General features: G+C 44.5%; 2 protein-coding genes across 4 annotated transcripts; both read right to left on the minus strand.

Moving 5' to 3' along the window:
- Positions 1-2,274: 2,274 nt before the first annotated feature.
- LOC115249254 (zinc finger protein 121-like) lies at positions 2,275-13,020 on the minus strand. The gene is made up of 2 exons (XM_029834418.1): positions 12,738-13,020; positions 2,275-3,843 (listed from the first exon to the last, which is right to left on the minus strand). The coding sequence occupies exons 1-2, from the start codon at positions 12,907-12,909 to the stop codon at positions 2,420-2,422; spliced, it is 1,596 nt and encodes a 531-aa protein (XP_029690278.1). The 5' UTR covers positions 12,910-13,020; the 3' UTR covers positions 2,275-2,419.
- A 3,475-nt stretch (positions 13,021-16,495) lies between these two features.
- LOC115249252 (zinc finger protein 345-like) lies at positions 16,496-21,546 on the minus strand. 3 transcript variants are annotated; one of them, XM_029834410.1, is made up of 2 exons: positions 21,257-21,546; positions 16,496-18,321 (listed from the first exon to the last, which is right to left on the minus strand). In XM_029834410.1, the coding sequence occupies exons 1-2, from the start codon at positions 21,426-21,428 to the stop codon at positions 16,745-16,747; spliced, it is 1,749 nt and encodes a 582-aa protein (XP_029690270.1). In that variant the 5' UTR covers positions 21,429-21,546; the 3' UTR covers positions 16,496-16,744. The 3 variants fall into 3 exon arrangements, with proteins under 3 accessions (XP_029690270.1, XP_029690272.1, XP_029690271.1); XM_029834412.1 differs by having other exon boundaries at positions 16,496-18,546; positions 21,257-21,545; XM_029834411.1 differs by having other exon boundaries at positions 16,496-19,103; positions 21,257-21,545.
- Between the last annotated feature and the right edge of the window lie 3,501 nt (positions 21,547-25,047).

The raw sequence follows: 25,047 nt of genomic DNA on the forward strand, positions 1-25,047 counted from the left end.
AGATGTATCAATGTACCTATTCTTTTCCAGGTAGGTGGACAGTCTCTTTGCTATTGCGCTGAAAAAGATTTTCCCCTCAACGTTAAGAAGGCAGATTGGCCAGAATTGACTAATAGTTGTCGCATCCTTCTCCTTGGGAATTAGCACACCTCCAGCCCCTCCCTTCTGCCACACGACCCTCATTAGCCTCCAAAGATAAGGCGAGACATCTGGTGCGTTCTTGTAAAGCTTATATGGTACTCCATTCGGCCCAGGGGCCGATGCTGACCTTGCCCGCCTTATTGTCTCCTCTACTTCCTTCCATTTTGGAGGACCAGTCTCCAAGTTAACTTAAGGAGGTTGAATAGGTGGGATATCCTATGGAATAGTTAGCTGTTCGTGCCTTTTTGTGTCCTGGTGGACCTTTTCCATGTATTCTTCCACTTCCTGCCTTGTGGCCTTCAGGGTTCCACTTTTTTCCGGAGCGAAGAGGTCTTTTAGGGATTTTTTAGAGGGATTTTTAAAGAACTGAGTTCTTGTGCGTTCCTTCTTCTTACGAAGCTTCCTCAAGTTCTCAGCTTTCCGCAAGGTTGCCAAACGAGTTTTGATCTATCCTTCAAGAAGCTGAAGACCCTCTCTCTCGGCATCCGATGCTTTTTTCCATTGTTTCCTCAGCTGCCTTCGCTCTTTCACCAGCCTCTCAATTTCCTGCTGCCTCCTTGATTTGGCTGGCACAGTTGTTGCTTCACCACTTCTCCTTAGCTGAACTCCAAAGCGCTCTACTCCATAGTGATAAATGATTTTACCCATCCTTTCCAGCTTTACCTCTGCCGTTCCTATCTGCTGCTCCAGGATTTTTGTCAGGTCGTTGTTGACAGTTTCCCTCTCTCGCTTTTCAACAGCTTTGGGCCATTTCACCCTTGGTCTGTACTCTAGGGTCTTTTCTCTAGGAGGTCTCTGTGACTGTGTGGGTTCCTCCACCGGCATTCTTGTGCTTGTGCTTTCTTCCTCCGTTTCTCTCGATGCTGCTGATGCTCTGCGAACTTTGGTTTTCGTCCTGTCGCTGTGCTTCACTCGACTTATTTGAGTCGCTACTTCGTAAGAAGTACTGGTCAATGTGAGGCCCCTGTTTCTGCTGCCTCAAGCACCCTCTCTTTCCTTGGTGGATTTTCAGGCCCCTGGCTGTTGTTATTTTATTCGAGCCACAGAGGCACACCTGAAGTGCTTGGCCTGCTGCTGTTGTAGATCTCTCATGTGTAGTGTTCTTGCTCAAAGTCGTTTCCATTCCTGGGTCTGTAACCGTGTTGTCAATCACTGAGCCATCTTGCGCCCCCACTCTCACAGGCTCTGGGGGTATGTTCCTCTGTTGATTTTCTGTAGCACTTAGAGGGTGCCTCCAACAAGCTGACACAGCGCCAGAGACTGCCGGCATGGGTAGCTAGCCCATGACAGCCCCATTGGGGTCTATTCCCTCCAGTCAGCTGTCTCTCCAAGCTGTCACACAGACTTTCCTGTGTTGTCAGCTGCCCCTTCACAGCAGTCACTGGACAAGTCCGGATATTCAGAATCAGTAAACACTGGATGAGTTGTTAGAAACATCCATTGTGCCAGTAGATGGTACACACTCACATGAGGTATACCTTGTTGTGAAAGGGGGGGATACGTATGACTTTGGAAAGATTTAACTTTCTAGAGACATCATCAGCAGCGCCTTGAAACAGTTTTGATTGTAAAAGACGCTATATAAATAAAGATTGATTCGATTTGAATGATTCTCCCAAAACTCGCACATGACTATGATATTTAAAATTACTCAGTTGAGTTCCAACAGGAACTAGCCAGAGCCCACATGACTCCTGTGCTGATTGGAGGTGTCAGCAGGAGGTAAATGGAGCCCACAGCTTTCATGATGGATGTTTAAAACAGTGGAAGAGCAGCTGCACCTGCAGACATCATGTAGCCACTTCACCTGTTCAAAACAGAAGGTTCTAACTGCCTCCAGCCAACACCTGCTGAGCAACACATGCTCACAGAAAGTTGACATATAGATTTTCTCAATTGATTTTCTATTATGACTTTATTTTACTTATTTATTTTGAATTGATACAAAGATTCTCTGTGTTGCAGGTTTATTCCATAGTAACAAAGTTTATTATCAGGACAAAAGGGTGAACTGGTAATACAGAACATCTGGCATGAATCTAAAATTAAAGCTGGTATTTTGACTCTTTGTGATGAGATGAAGAAGCTGCAGCAATATCTGAACTCTCTTTTTTACACAAATATGGTCTCTCACCTGTGTGAACTCTCATGTGGGCATTTAATTCATAATTTTGTCTAAATGTTTTCCTACATGTTTTACACTCATGTGGTCTCATCTGTGTGAACTCTCTTGTGCTTTTTTAATGCAGAATTTTGTGTGAAGGTTTTCCCACATGTTTTACACACATATAGTCTCGCCTTTGTGAATTCTCATGTGGACAGTTAAGGAATAATTTTGTTTGAATGTTTTCCCACATGTTTTACACAAAAATGGTCTCTCACTTGTGTGACGTCTCGTGTGGGCATGTAATGCAGAATTTTGTGCAAAGGTTTTCCCACATGCTTTACACACAAATGGTCTCTCGCCTGTGTGAACTCTTAAGTGGGTCTTTAATTCACTGTGTCGTTTAAAGGTTTTCCCACAGGTTTTACACACAAATGGTCTCTCACCTGTGTGATCTCTTAAATGGAACTTTAATTCATCATTTCGTTTAAATGTCTTGCCACATGTTTTACACACAAATGGTCTCTCACCCGTGTGATCTCTTAAGTGGATCTTTAAGTCATAATTTTGTTTGAAGGCTTTTCCACATGTTTTACACACAAATGGTCTCTCACCTGTGTGAACTCTAAGATGGTTATTTAATTTATCATTTTGTATAAAGGTCTTCCCACATGTTTTACAGACATGTGGCCTTTCACCTGTGTGAATTCTCTTGTGGAGATATAATGAAGAATGTTGTTTAAAGGTTTTCCCACATATGTTACACGCATATGGTCTCTCACCTGTGTGAACTCTCATGTGGATAATTAATGTAGTATTTGCTTTGAAGGTTTTCCCACATGTTTTACATGCATATGGTCTCTCGTCTGTGTGAACTTTAAGGTGTTGCTTCAGTGATTTTGACAGTTTGAAATTTTTCCCACATGTTTCACAAATAAAGAATTTGGTTGCTGTGTCCTTAATTTTGTCAGCTGATGAGAAACAACCCTCTCTGAAATCTTTACCACATGCTGAGCCAAGGTGTTGGTATTGAATAGTGGAATGTCTTTTCAGATCTGTCTTGATCTTTCCCTGTTCTTCACCTGTGTTAGATGCAGATGTTTTAGCACCTGTGTCTGTATCACAGTCCACTGCTGACTCTGCTGGGCTGTTTACGTTCCCAGTCTGACATTTAGGATGGTTCTGCCTCATGGTTTGTTTTGGCTCTTCAGCTGTGGTCCACCTGGAGTCTTCGCTGGTCCTGTTTTCCTCATCTTTGCTCTCAGATATATGAGGACTGTAGGAGAGCAGCTGCAGGTCACAGGCTGGATCTGGTAACACAGGGCTTTGAACTGTTGTGTTCACCTCAGGCTTTTCCTGGCTCTGATCAGGATTCAGGCCCAGTTCACTGTCGTCACCTTGCTCATGTATGGTCACCATTAAGGTGTCCATCTCCTGCTTCACAGTCAGTGGCTCTCCATCCTGATAACAGCAGGAATCTTTCTGTTCCTCATTGATTTGTGGAGGCTTTGAGTCCTCCTGGTCCAGAATGCAGCTCCTATCCTGATGCTGGTAATTATCCTCTTCCTCCTTCCACAAAGGTTGCTGCTGTGAAAGCTCTAGAAACACAGGAGAAATCATCAAGAATGGAAAGAGGCATGTCAGTGTGAAGCAATAGGTTTAGGGGCAACTGAACAAAGGGCAGTTTTTACCATCCAACGAGCCACAACAACGGGCAGCTCACAATATCAATGGTCAAACCTGCAACCTGTGAAGTTCTGCATATCTTCTCCAAACATCTGAAGCATCAGTCACATCTGAATGAGTAAATCTGAGGCTGCCATCTTTTTACAAACAAACGAGAGCAAAACATCAGTCCACATTAGCACATGGCTAATGTGACATCAGTGAAGATGTTTACGTGGACAAAACAGAGCTAGAACAGCAGTGTGTTTAAAGAAAAGGCTTGTTTACTTCACATTGACAAACAGAAGACAAAGACTCCAGCGAAACACAGCACAGTTGGTAATAAAGGCTTCCAGTGCTGAGGGAGAAGACCCTGCTCTGAGCTAGGAGCTAAAAGAGTCATAGCCACTAAAGTCAGACCATGAAAAAATCCCCAACTCTGCATGCAATAGAAAAAAGGTCATAAGAACCTTTGGTACCAGAAACTGCAAAAATCCCTCCAGTGCAAAGGGGGCGATGGTGATCAAAACAAGTCTTGCTTTGATTTTTTCCAATCCAATTCAATTCATCTTTCTTTGTGTGTTAAAATCAGAACTGTCTTGAGGTCCTTTACAGAATCCCAGAGCCTAACCCCCAAAAAGCAGCAGAGAAAGAGAAAAACTGCCCTTTAACAAGAAGAAACCTTGAGCAGGCTCATACGGACGGACTCTCCTACTGATGGCTGGTTGGGCAGAGAGGGAGGAGAAGGCAGGGGCACAGGTACAGGAGAGACAAGGCAGAAATCATGTTAATACATTAATGACACTGAGCTGGGGATGCACAGTGTATTAATATTAACATGTGCCATAATCACATCACAGACCAGTGCTTGGAGTGCCACAAGTCAGGAAAAACTAGCTCCGCTTTACACATGGTTTACACATGAGTACCCTATTTCAAGATTTCAAGATGGCGGTGCGGACACATGCAGCGGGCCCTCTCTCCAGAGTCGGTGCTGAAAAGTTGCGTGTGTGAATGTCTGAATGCTTTTCGTTTACGCCTGTGTACGTCGGGTACGTCGCCAAAGTCTCCTGACATAAGTTACAGCCGCCGTTGCCTTTTGGATCTACAGGAGAACTCAACAAACTCCATCCCAGCCCAAACAGTCTTGGAGGAACTTCGGAACCTCGTACTACTCCGCCGGCCTGCCAGAACAATGGCCTTGCCTGCTACTTCCCAACCCCCTAGGAGACACCAGAAGTGGTGTGAGAGAAAGCAGAAGCAGGGCAAGCGCGGAAGTACCCGGACTAGGCTAGCAGCTAGCCCATACAAACCCGCGATACCATCTCTCATTCTGGCCAACGTAAGATCACTGGACAATAAAATGAACCACATACAACTCATAAGATCTGCGCAGCGTGATGTGAGGGACTGCTGTGTTTTTATTTTCACGGAAACATGGCTTAATGACAACATCCCGGACTCCGGTATCCAGCTACCCGGGCTAACATGCTACCGCGCTTACCAATTCTGCTGGTCGCTGTTTACATCCCACCCAGCTCGAACACCAGCGTTAGGAGCGAGGCACTCAGTGTACTCTATCAAGCCATTAATGACCAACAGACAGCGCATCCAGATGGGTTTCTCATCACTGCTGGGGATTTCCACCAAGCAGATCTAAAGGTTTTCCTGCCTCGGCTGCATCAGCATGTGGACTTGCCCACTAGGGGAAATAATACGCTGTATCTGGTTTACACTAACAATAAGGGAGCATACAAGGCCTCCCCCACCTGGGTCTCTCTGACCACATTACCATCATGTTGAGACCAGCATACAGACCAAGGGTGAGAGTCATCAGACCAAACCAAAAGAAGGTATGGGTGTGGCCAGAGGGGGCCTGTTCAGCTCTTCAAGACTGCTTCAGTACAACAGACTGGGACATCGTCAAACAGGCCGCCACTAACAACAACCATACAGACGTCGAGGAATACATGGCAGTCACAGCATACATCAAGTTTATCGAAGATGTCACACACAAAACCATCACTATCTGTGCTAACCAGAAACCATGGTTGACAGGAGACGTCCACAGGTTCCTGCGGACTCGAGACTCAGCCTACAGGGCTGGAGACACCGTAGGGCTAGCAACAGCCAGAGCCAACCTGTCCCATGGAATCAGGGAAGCAAAACAACAATACAGCAAGAAAATATCAGGACACTTCAACAACACCAGAGATGCAGAGAGCCTGTGAAGGGGCATCCAGACCCTCACTGACTACAAACCCCCTCCACAAACATGCAAGAGCGACATCTCACTGCTAAACAGCCTTAATGAATTCTTCGGACGCTTTGATACACTGAACAACATGCCAGCACAGAAGACAATACCTCCTCCAGACGAGCAGACTGTGTGTCTCTCTCCCGTCAGTGTGAAAAGGGCCCTTTCCAGGATCAACCCCCGGAAGGCGGCGGGACCAGACAACATACCTGGCCGGGTCTTAAAGGACTGTGCTGAAGAGCTCAAGGATGTCCTAACAGACATCTTCAACATCTCCCTGAGCCAGCAGTTGTTCCCAAGTGTTTCAAAGCCACCACAATAATCCCAATTCCTAAGAAACGTCAACTATCCAGCTACAATGATTACCGGCCAGTAGCACTGACATCCACCATAATCAAGTGCTTCGAGAGGCTGGTTCTACAAGACATCAAATCCATTCTTCCCCCTCCCATGATCTGTTCCAGTTTGCATACAGGACCAAAAGGTCCACTGAGGATGCCATCTCCAAGACAGTCATGCTGAGCAAAGGGGCACCACAAGGATGTGTGCTCAGCCCACTGCTCTTCACCCTGCTGACCCACAACTGCGTACCCAGCTACAACACCAATCACATCATCATGTTTGCGGATAATACGAATGTGGTGGGCCTCATCACCAACAACAATGAGGCAGCCTGCAGGTGTGAGGTGAGCCAAATGGTCCAGTGGTGCAAATATAACAATCTCTTCCTTAACATAGAGAAGACCAAAGAGATGGTTATTGACTTCAGGAGAAGGCCACCACAGTATCCCCCACTGACCATCAATGGTGCTGCTGTGGAAAGGGTGAGCAGCACCAAGTTTCTGGGGGTACACATATCTGAAGACCTCACCTGGACAACTAACACAACACAGCTGGCCAGGAAAGCTCAGACACGCCTATACTTCCTCCGCAAACTAAGGAGAGCACACGTGCCACCTCCCATCATGGGCTCCTTCTACAGAGGCACCATTGAGAGTGTCATCACTGGCTGCATCACTGTGTGGTATTGAGGCTGCACCGCCTCCTGCCGAAAGACTCTGCAACGCATAGTGAATACAGCCAGTAAGATCATTGGTGCGCCACTGCTCATCCTTGTAGACATTTTCCACACCCGCCTCACCGAAGAGCCACCAGCAATGTCGAGGATAACTCTCACCTCTCACACCCCGACTTCAGCCTCCTGCCTTAAGGGAGAAGGTTCAGAAGCCTTCAGGCCCGCTCCACCAGTCTGTCAAACAGTTGTATCCACCAGGCTGTCAGGATGCTGAACTCCATCCACTACCTCCACCAGCTCCTTGAAAACCCTTGAAATTTGCACAAAGAGGGAAATCTATTATTGACTGTGATATTTTATACCTCACTTCATTGTATATTGTATTCATGTCTTTGGCACCTTATTTGACCCCCCTTTTTTGACCCCCCTTTCACTTTAGTGACATATTGGTGCTTCCTGTGTAGTATGTTTTTGCCTTAAAGACATTAGAATTCATGTGATTATAAGCATCATTTGCTCTTTCATACCACTTTAATTTTAACTGTACTAGAGTTTTCACACTTTCAATGGAGAATTAAGATATTGTTGGAGCAATTCAAATATACTGCAGACTCATCAATTGAACTGATATCTTTTGGGAGTGACGATGATGTCCATAGTTTGATCCGCAGCTGGGTGGAGAAGGACTAGCTGTTTTCTGAGGGTTCCATGTTTTCACCGTTCCTCAGGCAGACATTGTGCAAAATGGTGCAACATGCAATAACCTTTGTGGTAAAGGCAGGCTTCACCTCCAAGGTTTTGTAAAATATTGCCCACCATCTGCTCTTCATAATCTCCATTGTCCTTTCTATGCTAGATTGAGCTTTTGCATGATGTATGTTAAACCTGGCACTATCATAGGTCTCCTGTACTCTCTAAATAGTGTTATCAATGCTATAGGCTTGGACATACAGGGATACCACCGTTCCCTATGATGCAATAACTCTCAGTTTTCTGTTAAAGTAACACTAAGCAGCTCCACCAGGGAGCTTGATCCTAAGGTGGCATCCATCTATACTGCCAGCCACTTTAGCAGAAGCTGGTGATCCAGCCAGCACCTGGCCTTAGAAAAAGTAATTGGACATATTTTCAGGGCAAGTACTTTATCTGAGAGCCAACAAATTATGTCATTGGTTGTGGAGTGTGGAATTGAGAAGGCTCTTGACTCCACACAGTAGCAGGCTGCACCTGCCAGCCTAAAGATGATTAAACCCTCCACCTTCAGACTCCAGCCATGGTGAAATCAGTGGAAAGTCTTCAATTCTTTTCAGAAGGGATGAAATGTAGGCATCGTAAAATATTTCAATATAAAAAGGTGGAAATAAAAACCATAATCAACTATCATTGCTGTTTTTTTCTGTCACAATTTCATGACATATTGATCATAAAGCCAAAATAGTCCTAAAGAAAATGTCTATTCCACACCAGAGGATAGGATCTCAAAATAAACTTTTAAAAAGATGAACAGATAAAGAGCCATTTTCCAATCAAAATCCAGTTTGAATTTTGTACGACTTGAGAATATACCATTATGTCATGGTGCGAAAATGTCACTGAACTTTAATTTAATATTATTTGTATCGAATAATTTATAGGGGGAAATGATACATTAAGAAACAAACAAACGGTGATTGTGTTTTTTTTAATTAATTTTTTGATGGGTTAAAATAATTAAATAGACCTGCTCGCTCTCGCCTGCAACCGGGTTCGTATTTATTATGCGACGCTATGACGTCTTTTAGCGTGCGCCCGCGCAGTGAACAAAAATGACTTTAAGGCTGTTTCCGAAACCACCCCCTATACCCTACATAGTGCACGCAATAGTGTGGACGCCATTTTGAAATAGTGTCCGAATTGTTAGTGAGCATCGATGTACCCTATGTAGTGCACTCAATGTATCCCACAATGCACTGCAAAAAGTAGTGTACAAGCGAGCACCCTAACTCGTAAAAAATGTATCCCATCAGCCTTTATGGTATCACGTGACGGTATCACGCTGATTGAATACATTTTTTTCAAATCGTAATTTCTACTGTGTGGTTTGATATATGAAATTTTTGGAAATGAGAATTTTTTTCAGTAGGGGTCCAATATGATCATCTAAAAATATTACAACATAAATGTGTAAAAAAAAAAAATAAATAAAAAAAAAATCAATCAATCTTCACTGATCCCCCCACCCCTCACTTAAAATTTGTTTCATTTTCTGCCGCTTATCCGGATCCGGGTCATGGGGGCAGCAGCTTCAGGAGGGATGCCCAGACAGCCCTCTCCCCGGTCACTTCCATCAGCTCTTCCGGGGGAACCCCCAGCTGCTCCCAAGCCAGGCGAGAGATGTAATCTCTCCACCTAGTCCAGGTCCCTGTTCGATGGCGCCAGAAGAACTACGTCATCTGCAAAAAGCAGCGACGAGATATTCCGCCCACCGAACTCAACACCCTCCACTCCCCGGCTGCGCCTAGAAATTCATGAAAGTTATGAACAGAACCGGTGACAAAGGGAAGCCCTGGCAGAGTCCAACCCTCACTGGGATCGAGTCCGACTTACAACCGGCTATCCGGACCAAACTCCTGCTCCTTTGGTGCAGGGCCTGGACGGCCCTTATCATGGGACCTTCCACCCCATACTCCTGGAGCACCCCCCACAGGATGCTCCTGGGGACCCGGTCATAAGCCTTTTCCACTGGTTGGGCAAACTCCGAACTCCCCTCAAGCACCCCAACAAGATTAAAGAGGTGATCCGTGGCTCCACGACCGGGGCGAAACCCGCATTGTTCCACCTCGATCAGAGGTTCAACTATCAGTCTAATCCTCTTTTCCAGCACCCTGGCATAGACTTTCCCAGGGAGGCTGAGGAGTGTGATCCCCCTATAGTTGGTACACACCCTCTGGTCCCCACTCTTAAAAATAGGGACCACCAACCCGGTCTGCCAGTCCAAGGGCACTGCCCCCGATGTCCACGCAATGTTGCAGAGGCGTGTCAACCAGGACAGCCCTACAACATCCAGAGCCTTAAGATACCCCGGGCAGATCTCATCCGCTCCCGGAGCTCCGCCGCCGGGCAGCTGTTTCACTACCTCGGCAACTTCCGCTCCGGAAATTGGATGGTCCACCTCCTGGTCATCCGACTCTGTTCCACCTTGAGGATACGTGTTGGTAGGATTGATGAGCTCCTGGAAGTATTCCTTCCACCGCCGGCTAATTGCCCCAGAAGACGTCAGCAGCTCCCCACGCGCACCTAACACGGTGTGGGCGAGTTGCCGCCTGCCGCCCCTAAGGCGCCGGACAGTTTGGAAGAATCTTCTCGGAGCAGACCGAAAGTCTTCCTTCATAGCCTCACCGAACTCCTGCCATGCCCGAGGTTTTGCCTCTGCGACTGTCGCGGCCGCAACCCGCTTAGCCAACCTGTACCGGTCAGCTGCTTCCGGAGACCCACAGACCAGCCATGACCTGTAGGCCTCTTTCTTCAGCTTGACGGCTCCCCTCACCTCTGGTGTCCACCATCGGGTACGGGGATTACCGCCACGACCAGCACCAGTGGCCTTGCAGCCACAGCTCGCGACAGCCGCCTCGACAATGGCAGAACGGAACATGGCCCATTCAGACTCAATGTCCCTTACCGCCCTCGGAGCATGATCAAAGCTCTGTCGGAGGTGGGAGTTGAAGACCAGCCTGATGGGTTCCTCCACCAAGCGTTCCCAACAGACCCTCACTAAGCGTTTGGGCCTGCCAGTTCCACGCGGTGGCTTACCCCCCCCACCTGATCAAACTCACCACCAGGTAGTGATCAGTTAACAGCTCTGCTCCTCTCTTCACCCGAGTGTCCAAAATATATGGCCGCAGATCAGCTGACACGACTATAAAGTCAATCATTGACCTACGGCACAGGCTGTCATGGTGCCAAGAGCAACGATGAACAACCTTATGTTCGAACATAGTGTTAGTTATGGCCAAACTGCGACTAGCACAGAAGTCCAATAACTGAACACCACTCTGGTTCTGATCGGGCAGACTGTTTTTCCCAATCATGCCTTTCCAGGTCACGCTGTTGTTGCCCACTTGAGCGTTGAAGTCTCCCAGCAGCACGATGGAGTCCCCAGTTGGGACACTGTCCTAGATCCTCCAAAAAGGGCGGGTACTCTGAACTACCGTCAGAACCCGTTCCCCGACCCGAAGGCACAGGGAAGCAACCGTTTCGCTCGACCGCGAGAACCCAAACGTCAAACTAGAAAGTCTGGGGGCAAGCAAAAAGCCCACCCCGCTCTCCGTCTCTCACCCTGAGCAACTCCAGCGTAGAAGAGTGTCCAACCCCCCTCAAGGTCTTGGGTTCCTGAGCCAACGCTATGTGTGGAAGTGAGGCCGACCATATCTAGTCGGTGACGCTCAACCTCCCCCACAAGCTCCAGCTCTTTCCCCGCCAGTGAGGTGACATTCCATGTTCCAAAAGCCAATTTCCATAACCGAGGATCGGACCGCCAAGGCCCCCGCCTTGGTCCGCCGCCCAATCCACACTGCACTGGACCCTTCATGCTCCTCCTGCGGGTGGTGGGTCCACTGGAGACAGGTCACTTAAAATTGTTCTTTGGAATCGTCTGTTCCTCACCAGGCGACAGAATCTCAGTAAAAGAATATTTACAAAGATGAAAAGTAGCTCTGGATCCATTTTTTAATGAAAAATTGCTTTATTAAATGTTTTCATTACAGCTGAATATGACTTGAGAATGTGCCATCACATCTTGGCTTGAAAATGTCAAGGGACACTAATTATTTTAGGTAATAAGTAATTATTATTGTATTATTATTTACATAAATATTTTATTATATAAAGTTAATTATCAGGTAAAACATTGCATTTTCATAAAATGACTGCTAAATGTATTTCTGATGGGTTAAAATAATTAAATAAACCTTGCCACTTTTCCCGGCGACCGGTTGGTAATTATTATGCGACACCATGACGTCACTTTACGTGCACCGTAAATGACGCCGTTGTCCGAATACTAACTTTAAATTGAGTGCACTACGTAGTTCACTCAATCCATGTCCCTCATGTAGTGACTAGTGAATAGGAGGCGAGTGTGTGGTTTCGGAAACAGCCTAAAATTCAGTGAACTACATAGTGTACTGAATCCAACTCTCCTATGAATTAAGTAGTAAAAATGGAACGAGTGTGTGGTTTCGAACACAGCGATGATCCATAAACTCTGTAAGCTACGCAGACACAGAAGTGTAATTAAGTCGTTATTCTTTCAGTATCAATGTAGCGCGCTCATCAAGGAACATTAGCAGCAGCAGCTATGGCCTGTTACCCAGCAACATGTGTGCTGCTAACTCTTGTAGCTTTGCTACTGCTCGCCACCTACTGGCCTGTCATGCTCACTACCTTTTCAGCCATTGGAGGTTTACATTTAAATTGGTATAAATCAACATTTAGCAGCACATTTACGTTGCAGAAGCACTGCTTCAGTGTCACAATGAACATCCTTCCATATTTTGTCTTGTTAAAGTCTTACATACCTGTCCTGTGTAACTTTATATGGGGTCTCCAAACACTTTCCACCAGTCTGCGCTGATAATCGAGCTCTTCTTCACATCCGTCGATCTTTAGTTGAAACACTCGGAATATTTCTTCAGCAGCAACAGTCAGTCGCTCCATGACGAACGTCCTCAAACACTCAACAGAAGACATTCTTGTTGCTTCCACACCACAATACGGTCAAACATACAAAAACCTTCTGCTCAAGGCCGCTGTTATCGATTCCTGCCGAATGTTACACATTATAGTTCCGCAAAAAACAACCGCGGGAGAATTGGTTCCGGTGTGCTGTGTGTGTTACCGAGGGCAGTGCTTCTTCATTATTTTCTGTAACAATCTCACAAACACACTGGTCGCCGCGACTATAAATAGTATCATTTGTCAGTAAAACTGTTGTAAATACACCTCTGCATAACACTGGATCCTCAACAAGAAATAAAGATTTTTTTTATTTTAACACAAATACTTCATTTACAATTTACACAGGGACACAAACTCCCTGTTTAGAACACATTACTGACAATAAATAAATAAACAGATGCAGCAATACAATTACCCCACGAGGAGGTCTGCAAAATTTAATTGATTTTCCATAACAGTCCGCCACCCTCTGCACACTGTCATCCACAGCCAGAGAAGCCTGATCAGCCAGAGGCTGCGCCTCCCCAAGTTCAGGACCAACAGACTGGGGAACTCATTCATCCCCCGAGCCATCAGGCTGTTCAACTCATCACTGGGGGGGAGGAGGGCCAACAGGAGAACCGGAACATTTTTATAGTTTTATATTTATATTGTTATATTCATATTCTATTTTTAATTTATTCTATTTTATTTTATTTCTTATTTTCTTATATTCTATTATCTTTAATAGGTTTGATGGGGGGAATGGTGGTGGGAAATTTTGTAGATGCTGTAGATCTTTGGAGATGCTAATTTCCCTGGTGGACACCCCCTAAAGGGATCAATAAAGTTATCTTGAATCTTGAATCTTGAATCTTGAACAGTGCAGAGTACATTCTTGTGACACCATGTTTCAGGGAATTGGCCTAGGTCATTTATCATTTTAAAAAACCCGAACTCTAACCTCAGCCTACACCAGATGTTACAGCGTCACACTGAGGCGGCCTCACAATCTCCAGTTTTTCCAATTTAGTTTTTTCTGGAAATGTAGATTACCATCTTGGCTTCCCCGCAAATAAAATTTAGGAGTTTTAATTGAAAAAGTTTCGTTAAAACCATTAAAAACACCTTTTACAACATTAAAAATCACACTGTCTCTCACACTCACTGTACACGTGAAACACTGTCTCTTGCCCGTGTGAGAAGAATTATTGTTATTGTTGTTATTAGTATTATCTTTAAATGCTATTGTATGTAGATTTTGAGTGTTTGAGGAATGTTGACAAGAAAAGAAGAACATGAGAGTGTTTCGTAAAAGTGCTGAAGCTGCTTACAACCAAGCCCATCACCCAGATGTATCCTGTTGGTCAAGATTAGAGAAGTTTGTTAAGATGGGAGAAGATGTCAGAAGACAATGAGTTATGAAATCCTGTTTAGACACCCATTCTGTTTGCACCAATAAAAGAGGTGAGCGATCAGCAGACGAACAGAGTTGACAGAGGAAGCTTGAACTGCTGCTCAGCTCTCCCTTGCACGGAACTCCTGTTGTTTGCGTGGTTACTCTGAGTCTAGTAAACGAACAGCGCGGGTGATCAAAACTTCACCCTCACACCCGGAGCAGAACGGGCACTGCTCCGACACAGCAGGATTCATCCTCGGGAGGAAAACGTTCAGGGCAACGGCCCCGTGTAAGACCCTTGGACAGTCCTCTCTTGTTGAGGACCATCATGGTCAGCTTTCTCTTTAGAAGTTCATCTCCAAAGGAGTAGGATGTGAAGTATTAACACTTGATATTATGCCCGTGCAGCCCTTCACTCATCTCCTCATATTTCTCCTCATATTTCTCCAGGTAGCTTTCCAGGGTGTACCTGCATATTCCAAGCATAGCTGGATTTTGCATCACAGGTTGCCCATGTTTTGATGCCATACTTGACAGGCTTGTTGGGCATGTACTGTTGGACACAGTAACATGAGGATCAGGACTGTACAACAAAGGAAACATTTCAACCCATTTATCCCACACATCTCTGATCACAGCTATTTTGTCTCTTTCATGTCGACCAGCTCTGGTGTCAAAGTTTTCAAGGCGGATCACACACGATATCATGTGCCCGAAAGATTGGTCTTCCATTTTCTTCATTCCATAGACTTGCAGTTGCTTCTGCCTTTGATCTTTGACCTGTACACTCCTGCTAATAACAGTACTCCAATATAAGCATGCTTGTCAGTCTGATTCAATGGCTTCCATTTCTCTTGAAACACTGGTCTCCCCTCCAAGTTGGTCATTCTCAGTATAATCCTCTCTCATAGTGGGAATACGAAGAACTGAAATGCTGATGGAATCTCATCAACTGGTGTGTCAGGGAATCTTATAGGACCAGGAGTAATTTTGATCACATGAGAAGATGACAGTGTGAATCGGCTTTGGTGTGTTGATGTTGACCATTTCATATTACCGTCCTTAGATGCCCATGTCCCCTCTGTGGATGATGACTGCTGCATTCCTTGTTTTTCAACTGTTGGAGGGTCTAATGCAATCTCAGACTCATCCACTGAATCCTCCTCATTGTGGGACAATTGAAAATCTGAATCAGCAAAAACATTGTCCTCTGTCTAAAAGATCTTCTGTCTCTGAAATCTCTCTCAGTTCAAAATCTGTGATGAAGCTGCCTCAGCAATAATCCTTCTGGAGTTCATTTCTGGTGAGTTTGGCAAAGAGATGGCGTGAGCTGCGTGACAAGAACAAGTGTAAGAAAATTCCATCTCTTCACACATTTTGACCCGGACACTTTAATGGAGGTATGTAGCTGTTCAGATCCAATATAAATGTGACTTGAAAATAACGCATTTGAACATAGATTGAATGAAGCTAAATTTGACAAAATGTTATTAGGCAAACCTGTAAATATTTATTCTGATTCTGCTTTTGGTTATTTGTTGTACATAGAGATCACGGAAGAGAAACGGATGGCAAACAGTAACAGGGGTCCTACCTAGACACGAGGAAATTGTCAAGCAAATAGATGAAAATTTGTGGATCCCCTCTGAATTGGCAGTAATTAAAGTGGCGGCACACAGGAGTGATGGTCAGAACTCATGGTCAATATCTGTCAGAACTCAGTCAGAGTTCTGACATATATTGACAAAAGAGATCACATAACTCCTGTAATGGTGTCTCTTCATTGGCTGCCCGTTAAATTTAGAATAATTTTTAAAACCCTTCTTTTGACCTACAAGGTCCTCAGAGGCCTAGCTCCATCCTACCTGGAGGAGCTAGTGACACCTTACCAGCCCAATAGACCGCTATGCTCTCAGAATGGTGGTCTACTTGTGGATCCCAGAGTCTCTAGGAGTAGAATGGGGGCCCGAGCATTTAGCTACCAGGCCCCACTGCTAAATGGAGCCCACAGCTTTCATGGTCGATGCCTAAAACAGTGGAAGAGCAGCTGCACCTGCAGACATCAGGGAGCCACTTCACCTGTTCAAAACAGAAGGTTCTCACTGCCTCCAGCCAACACCTGCTGAGCACCGTATGCTCAGACTGCTGACATCTAGATTTTCTCAATTGCTTTTCTTTTATTACTTATTTATTTTGAATTGATTCAAAGGCACTGTGTTGTAGGTTTGTTGCATAGTAACAACGTTTATTATCAAGACAAAAGGGTGAACTGGTAATACAGAACATCTGGCAGGAATCTAAAATTAAAGCTGTTATTTGGGCTCTTCTCACTGAGATGAAGAAGCTGCATCAATATCTGAACTCTCTTGTTGGCAAATCTGGATGTTCTCGCTCCTGTGGGTGCTCATGTGCTGCACTAACTCACAATTCTGGGTGAAGGTTTCCCCACGTTTCACAGACATGTGGTCTCTAAACTGTGTGAACTCTCATGTGATAATTTAATGCAGATTTTTGTTTGAAAGCTTTCCCACATGTTTTACACAAATATGGTCTCTCACCTTTGTGAATTCTCATGTGGACATTTAATGCAGTATTTCCTTTAAAGGTCTTCCCACATTTTTTACACACAAATGGTCTCTCATCTGTGTGATCTCTTAAGTGGACCTTTAATTCATCATTTCTTTTAAAGGTTTTCCCACATGTTTTACACACATATGGTCTCTCACCTGTGTGAAGTCTCATGTGGACATTTAATGCAGAATTTTGTTTGAAGGCTTTCCCACATGTTTTACACAAATATGGTCTCTCACCAGTGTGAACTCTTAAGTGGACCTTTAATTCATCATTTCGTCTTAAAATCTTCCCACATGTTTTACACACAAATGGTCTCTCACCTGTGTGATCTCTTAAGTGGACCTTTAATTCATCATTTCTTTTAAAGGTTTTCCCACATGTTTTACACACATATGGTCTCTCACCTGTGTGAAGTCTCATGTGGACATTTAATGCAGACTTGTGCTTGAAGTGTTTTCCACATGTTTTACACACAAATGGTCTCTCACCTGTGTGATGTCTTAAGTGGACCTTTAATTCATAATTTCGTTTGAAGGTCTTCCCACATGTTTTACACACAAATGGTCTCTCATCTGTGTGAACTCTCAGGTGCATATTTAATTTATCATTTCGTATAAAGGCCTTCCCACATGTTTGACAGACATATGGTCTCTCACCTGTGTGAATTCTCTTGTGGATATAAAATGAAGAATGTCGTTTAAAGGTTTTCCCACATGTTTTACACGCATATGGTCTCTCGTCTGTGTGAACTTTAAGGTGTTGCTTCAGTAATTGTGACAGTTTGAAATTTTTCCCACATGTTTCACAAATAAAGAATTTGGTTGCTGTGTCCTTAATTTTGTCGGCTGATGAGAAACAAACCTCTCCGGAATCTTTCCCACATGCTGAGCCAAGGTGCTGGTATTGAATAGTGGAATGTCCATTCAAATCTGTCCTGACCTTTCCCTGTTGTTCACCTGTGTTACATGCAGAAGTTTTAGCACCTGTGTCTGTATCACAGTCCACTGGTGACTCTGCTGGGCTGTTTACGTTCCCAGTCTGACATTTAGGATGGTTCTGCCTCATGGTTTGTTTTGGCTCTTCAGCTGTGGTCCACCTGGAGTCTTCGCTGGTCCTGTTTTCCTCATCTTTGCTCTCAGATATATGAGGACTGTAGGAGAGCAGCTGCAGGTCACAGGCTGGATCTGGTAACACAGGGCTTTGAACTGTTGTGTTCACCTCAGGCTTTTCCTGGCTCTGATCAGGATTCAGGCCCAGTTCACTGTCGTCACCTTGCTCATGTATGGTCACCATTAAGGTGTCCATCTCCTGCTTCACAGTCAGCGGCTCTCCATCCTGATAACAGCAGGATTCCTCCTGTTCCTCATTGATTTGTGGAGGCTTTGAGTCCTCCTGGTCCAGACTGCAGCTCCTATCCTGATGCTGGTAATTATCCTCTTCCTCCTTCCACAAAGGTTGCTGCTGTGAAAGCTCTAGAAACACAGGAGAAATCATCAAGAATGGAAAGAAGCATGTCAGTGTGAAGCAATAGGTTTAGGGGCAACTGTACAAAGGGCAGTTTTTACCATCCAACGAGCCACAACAACGGGCAGCTCACAATATCAATGGTCAAACCTGCAACCTGTGAAGTTCTGCATCTCTTCTCCAAACATCTGAAGCATCAGTCACATCTGAATGAGTAAATCTGAGGCTGCCATCTTTTTACAAACAAACGAGAGCAAAACATCAGTCCACATTAGCACATGGCTAATGTGACATCAGTGAAGATGTTTACGTGGACAAAACAGAGCTAGAACAGCAGTGTGTTTAAAGAAAAGGCTTGTTTACTTCACATTGACAAACAGAAGACAAAGACTCCAGCGAAACACAGCACAGTTGGTAATAAAGGCTTCCAGTGCTGAGGGAGAAGACCCTGTTCTGAGCTAGGAGCTAAAAGAGTCAGAGCCACTAAAGTCAGACCATGAAAAAATCCCCAACTCTGCATGCAATAGAAAAAAGGTCATAAGAACCTTTGGTACCAGAAACTGCAAAAATCCCTCCAGTGCAAAGGGGGCGATGGTGATCAAAACAAGTCTTGCTTTGATTTTTTCCAATTCAATTCATCTTTCTGTGTGTGTTAAAATCAGAACTGTCTTGAGGTCCTTTCCAGAATCCCAGAGCCTAACCCCCAACAAGCAGCAGAGGCAAGAAAAACTCCCTTTGAACAGGAAGAAACCTTGAGCAGGCTCATACGGGGAGATCCTCCTGCTGATGGCTGGCTGGGCAGAGAGGGAGGAGAGGGGGGAGGACAGGTAGAGGAGAGAACAGGTAGAGATCATGCAAATACATTAATGACACTGAGCTGGAGCTGCACAGTGTATTAATATTAATATGTGCCACAATCACGTCACAGACCAGTCCTTGGAGTGCCACAAGTTGGGAAAAACTAGCTCCGCTTGCTTCAGCCTTGTCCACAGCCATATAATGAGTGTGCATGCCACCAAAACTACACAGGGAAGCCAACACGGTCATCTGCAGGAGCAGCAGCAGCGGCTGCTTTGTGATTGGTGACATCAGCAGCAATAACCTCAGGGAGTTTTTAAACTACTCTAAAACAGTCTCAAAAGTATCTAGTTTAAAAGCCGTACACAACTCAGAAAGTGTGTATTCAAATCCCAGGTGTCTACCATCACTTTTCTTTTATGTCCAGAATCGTTGCCTGTGAGCCTTGTAGATCTTTAACAGAGCTGATTTTACAGCCTTGCTACAATCAGAAACAGGCAAGAGTGAACAGACCAGGATTAACAGGGCAAAGACCCCTGGGCACAAGCTATTGGGGACACACACACACACACACACACACACACTTTGTTCACATCTCTCCTCAGGGAGTTTTCAAACTGCTCTAAAACAACTAAGTTTGCCAGATTCTCAAAAGTATCTAGTTTATCTGAAAAAAAAAATTCAGACTGCACAATAAACATAACGCCCGCTAGCACAATCTGAATATTATATATTCTGATATGTATATTGTATTCACCCTCTGTACTATGTACAGGTATGCAGGGGCTGAGTATCCATTTACCTGGATTATTGTAAATATACATCCTCTTTGTATATTCCAAATTCTATTCGATTTTCTCTTATTTTTCTCTGTGTGCTCTTGCTGTTGTTGCACTGTAAATGTCCCCGTGTGGGACAATAAATTCATATTAAGAAAGAGTTTCACAATGTATCAAAAGGCCCTCTTGTGTTGACTAAAAGTGTTGACTACAGGTGTGTTAAAGTGAAAGTAGGAATTCGGTATGTGAAAACATTGCGACCATAATTTTCGGACTATTGAGCACACGTGAATATAAGCCGCACCTGAGGGCTTGTGCATGATGCACAAAATGACAGTCCAAAATCAAAACTAGTGTCTTCTTTGGTGCATAATCTTTCCCCACGTGTCTGTATCACTTTTGTGTTTACTGCTAGAGAGTGCCCCCGGTGGCCATTAGCCCATAAAACTCTATGAATTAACTGCACTGTTGTGTAGGCTGCAGGGTTCAAATCAAGGGAAAAAAGGTAGTGATTTATCATCTGAAAATTCTGGTAGTTGATTTTTATTTCATGTGTATATTATAAATTTGGTAGCAGGCTAAATCGAATGCTGGTTAGTTAAGAGAGTAGACATATTTAACATACAGTATGTAAGATGTATTTGTAATGAAAGCCATCATGGCGAGCCTCACTCCACTACAGGATGGGTCACACATGAACTTGCAGGCAGGCTAGGTCCAGTTGGTGTGATGCGTGTTCACAATGTCACTACACCAGAACGTCTCTTTCACCATGTTAGCCTAATAAAAATCTCTTTATGGGCCCAATGGAAGTAAGCGCAACCAGGTTCTTATTTATTATGCGACGCTATGACGTCATTTAGCGTGCGCCTGCGTAGTGTACGACAACGACTTTAAAATTCAGTGAACTACATAGTGCACTCAATCCAACCCCCCTATAAAGTGAGTAGTGAATATAGAACGAGTGTGTGGTTTCGAACACAACGATGATCCATAAACTCTGTAAGCTACGCAGACACAGAAGTGTAATGAGGTCGTTACTCTTTCAGATAAATGCAGCGCGCTCACCAAGGAACAACAGCAGCAGCAGCTATGGCCTGTTACCCAGCAACATGTGTGCTGCTAACTCTTGTAGCTTTGCTATTGCTCCCAAACAACATGTGGAGTTGTGTCAATACTCTGAGCAGAGGAGACACATTTGTTAGATTCACGATCGCTAACATCACCAACTACTTGTCGGCCATGCTCACTACCTTTTCAGTCATTGGAGTTTACATTTAAATTGGTATAAATCAACATTTAGAAGCACATTTCCGTGTCACAATGAACATCCTTCCATATTTTGGGTTGATAAAGTCTTACATACCTGTCCTGTGTAACTTTAATCGGGGTTTCCAAACACTTTCCACCAGTCTGCGCTGATAATCGAGCTCTTCTTCATATCCGTCGAGCTTTTGTTGAAACACTCGGAATATTTCTTCAGCAGCAACAGTCAGTCGCTCCATGAAGAACGTCCTCAAACACTCAACAGAAGACATTCTTGTTGCTTCCACACCACAATACGGTCAAACATACAAAAACCTTCTGCTCAAAGCCGCTGTTACCGATTCCCGCCGAATGTTACACATTAAAGTTCCGCAAAAACAACCGCGTCAGCATTTGGTTCCGGTTTGGTGTGTGTTACCCTAGGGCAGGGGTCGGCAACCCAAAATGTTGGAAGAGCCATATTGGACCAAAAAAACAAGAAACAAATCTGTCTGGAGCCGCGAATAATTAAAAGGCTTATATAGGACTTATAATGAAGGCAACACATGCTGTAAGTGTCTATATTAGCTGTATTAGCCTACTTTCCAAATGACAAATACATAATGAGCATTGATGATTAAATGTTTAGTTTCCCTGCAGCTCATCCTGGGGAGAATGACGCACCACGTGGCTACACAATGGTCCTTTAAGTTTAACTTCCATTATAATGAGATGTTGAAATTAAATATTTATTATACACATTTATACAACATTGGAAAACTTTAAGAATGTTTGTCACATTTTTCCTCCTACAGAAATTATATTAAAACAATTTCCATTTTCCAAGGTAGTTTTCTATGTCAACTGGACTGGGTTTCTTCTCTTGAAGATGTTTTGCCTTCTATCCAGAAGGCTTCTTCAGTTCTGATTTCTCTGTGTTCTCATTTTATCAAACCCAAACTCTAACCTCAGCCTACACCGGATGTTACAACGCCTCACAATTTCTGTTTTGCCAATTTTGTTTTTCCTGGAAATGTAAATTGCCATCTTGGCTTCCCCACAAATAAAATTAAGGAGCTGCCACCTGTACTGAGCAGCTCTTTTGTATCCCACACCATAAAGAAAGTTTCTGACAGACAAAGTTTCGTTAAAACCATTAAAAACACCTTTTACAACATTAAAACTCTGTACGCATGAAAACACTGTCTCTCGACCAGAGCAGAATGGGCACTGGCCCGACACAGCAGGATCCATCCTAGATAGAAGAATGTTCAGGGGTTGACTCTATTGCTGAAGGTGCAGCAACCTCACTGAGAATCACGCTTGATTCTGTTGCCCCCCTGAAAAAGAAAATAGTAAATCAGAGGAGGTGTGCCCCCTGGTATAATTCACATATCAGGACCCTCAAGCAGAAAGTGCGAAGACTGGAAAGGAAGTGGCATTCTTGTAAAATAGACAGCTACCATGTAGCCTGGAAAGACTGTCTGGTAGTTTACAAAAAGGCCCTTCGCAAAGCTAGAACAGCTTATTTTTCTTCTTTGATTGAGGAAAATAAGAGCAACCCCAGGTTTCTTTTCAGCACTGTGGCCAAATTAACTAAGAGTCACAGTGTTTTAGATCCACGTATCCCTTCTTCCCTGAGTGGTGAAGACTTCATGAGCTTCTTCACTGATAAAGTTCTAGCTATCAGAGAGAAAGCTAACCAGGCCATCCCAACAACTGGACCATCACCAGATGTGCCGACTGTGGGAACATACAGGGTCTCCAACGAGCCCTTAAGCTCCTTCAGCCCTATATATTTTTCTGAGGCGTCATCGCTAATTCAGAAATCCAAGACCACCATGTGTCTTTTAGATCCCATCCCAACACACCTGTTGAAGGATGTTTTACCATTGATAGGCAGTTCTATCCTGGACCAGATCAATGGTTCTTTAGTGTCAGGTTATGTACCCCGGTCCTACAAGGTGGCAGTGATTAAGCCGTTGCTTAAAAAACCATCACTGGATCCTGATGTCTTAGCAAATTATAGGCCAATATCCAACCTTCCTTTTATCTCTAAAGTTCTAGAGAAGGTGGTGGTGACTCAGTTACTGGAGCACCTGCAGAGGAACAGCCTGTTTGAGATGTTTCAGTCAGGCTTTAGAGCTCACCACAGCACAGAAACAGCACTTCTTAAAGTCACTAATGATCTTCTCATAGCTTCTGATCATGGACTGGTCTCTATGCTGGTTCTGCTGGACCTCAGTGCTGCTTTTGACACAGTTGATCACAGCATCCTGTTACAGAGACTGGAACATGTGATTGGGATTAAAGGGACAGCACTAGACTGGTTTAGATCATACTTATCTGATAGATACCCATGCCCATGTCCATGGTGTTCCCTCCTCATACAGTAGGGTTAGCCATGGAGTTCCACAAGGTTCTGTACTCGGACCAATCCTCTTCAAATTGTACATGCTTCCCTTAGGGAACATTATTCGGCAGCATGGGATAAATTTTCATTGTAATGCTGATGACACTCAGCTCTATTTATCCATGAAACCCGAGGAGACAGAGAAGTTAGTGAAGCTCCAGACCTGTCTTAAAAGACATAAAGTCTTGGATGTCTTCAAATTTCCTCCTCCTTAACCCAGGAAAAACTGAGGTCATGGTATTTGGTCCTGAACCTCTCAGGGATAGATTAGATCACATGATCACTCTAAATGGTATCTCATTAACATCTAGTCTCTCTGTGAGGAATCTAGGAGTAACCTTTGATCAAAATCTCTCCTTCAACTCACACATTAAATTAGTCTCTAGAAATGCCTTTTTTTACTTGAGGAACATCACAAAGATCAGGAAACTGCTGATGCGGCATGATGCTGAAAAGTTAGTCCATACATTTGTTACTTCCAGGCTGGACTACTGTAACTCTTTATTATCAGGGTGTCCAAACAACTCTTTAAGAAGCCTCCAGTTGATCCAAAATGCTGCAGCCAGAGTTCTGACAGGTATTGACAAAAGAGATCACATAACTCCTGTACTGGCGTTGCTTCATTGGCTGCCCGTTAAATTTAGAATAATTTTTAAAACCCTTCTTTTGACCTACAAGGTCCTCAGAGGCCTAGCTCCATCCTACCTGGAGGAGCTAGTGATACCTTATCAGCCCAATAGACCGCTCCGCTCTCAGAATGCTGGTCTACTTGTGGTTCCCAGAGTTTCCAGGAGTAGAATGGGGGGCCGGGCATTTAGCTACCAGGCCCCCCTGCTATGGAACCAGCTCCCTGTCCAGGTACAGGAGGCTGACTCCATCGCTACTTTTAAGATCAGACTCAAAACCTACCTCTTTGAAAAAGCTTATTGTTACTAATTCAGTAGTTCCAGTTACTGTCATAGACAGACAAATTACCATACTTAGGGGGTCGTCTAATCGTTAGGTCTCATCTTAGTTATGCTGTTATAGGCCAAGGCTGCCGGGGTCCGGAAACATGATCACCTGACAGTCCTCTGTCACTCCACTGGGTCATGGTTTCCTCTCCTCTCCTCTCCTTTCCTCTCCTCATCAAGCAGACTAGTTATGCTGGTTCTTGTGTAGTTTTTCTGCTTCTCCCCCGACCCCTTCTATTTATTTACAGGTATTGCCGCCCTCGGAGCTGCATAATGACCTCCGGCCCCGCTGAAGTTGATTGTATATCATATTTTTTGTGTGTGTTTCTGTGCTCTGTGCCTCTCCTCTCCTCTCCTCTCCTCTCCTCTCCTCTCCTCTCCTCTCCTCTCCTCTCCTCTCCTTTCCTCTCCCTCTCCTCTCCTTTCCTCTCCTCTTTCCCTCCTCTCTCCCTCCTTCGCCTTCTCCTCTCCTCTACCTCCCCTTCACTCTCCTTCTCCTCTCCTCTACCCCTCTCCTCTCCTACCTATCCTATCCTCTACCTGTCC

This window comes from Takifugu rubripes, chromosome 3, assembly GCF_901000725.2.
Source record: "Takifugu rubripes chromosome 3, fTakRub1.2, whole genome shotgun sequence".
NCBI lineage: Eukaryota > Metazoa > Chordata > Actinopteri > Tetraodontiformes > Tetraodontidae > Takifugu > Takifugu rubripes.

Excerpts from the sequence above, each read along its gene's own strand:
- LOC115249254 (XM_029834418.1), bottom strand. The coding sequence starts at position 12,909 with ATGTCTTCTGTTGAGTGTTTGAGGACGTTCGTCATGGAGCGACTGACT. Across the intron at positions 3,844-12,737 it reads TATAAAGTTACACAGGACAG|AGCTTTCACAGCAGCAACCT; the intron begins GTATGTAAGACT and ends CTGTGTTTCTAG.
- LOC115249252 (XM_029834410.1), bottom strand. The coding sequence starts at position 21,428 with ATGTCTTCTGTTGAGTGTTTGAGGACGTTCTTCATGGAGCGACTGACT. Across the intron at positions 18,322-21,256 it reads ATTAAAGTTACACAGGACAG|AGCTTTCACAGCAGCAACCT; the intron begins GTATGTAAGACT and ends CTGTGTTTCTAG.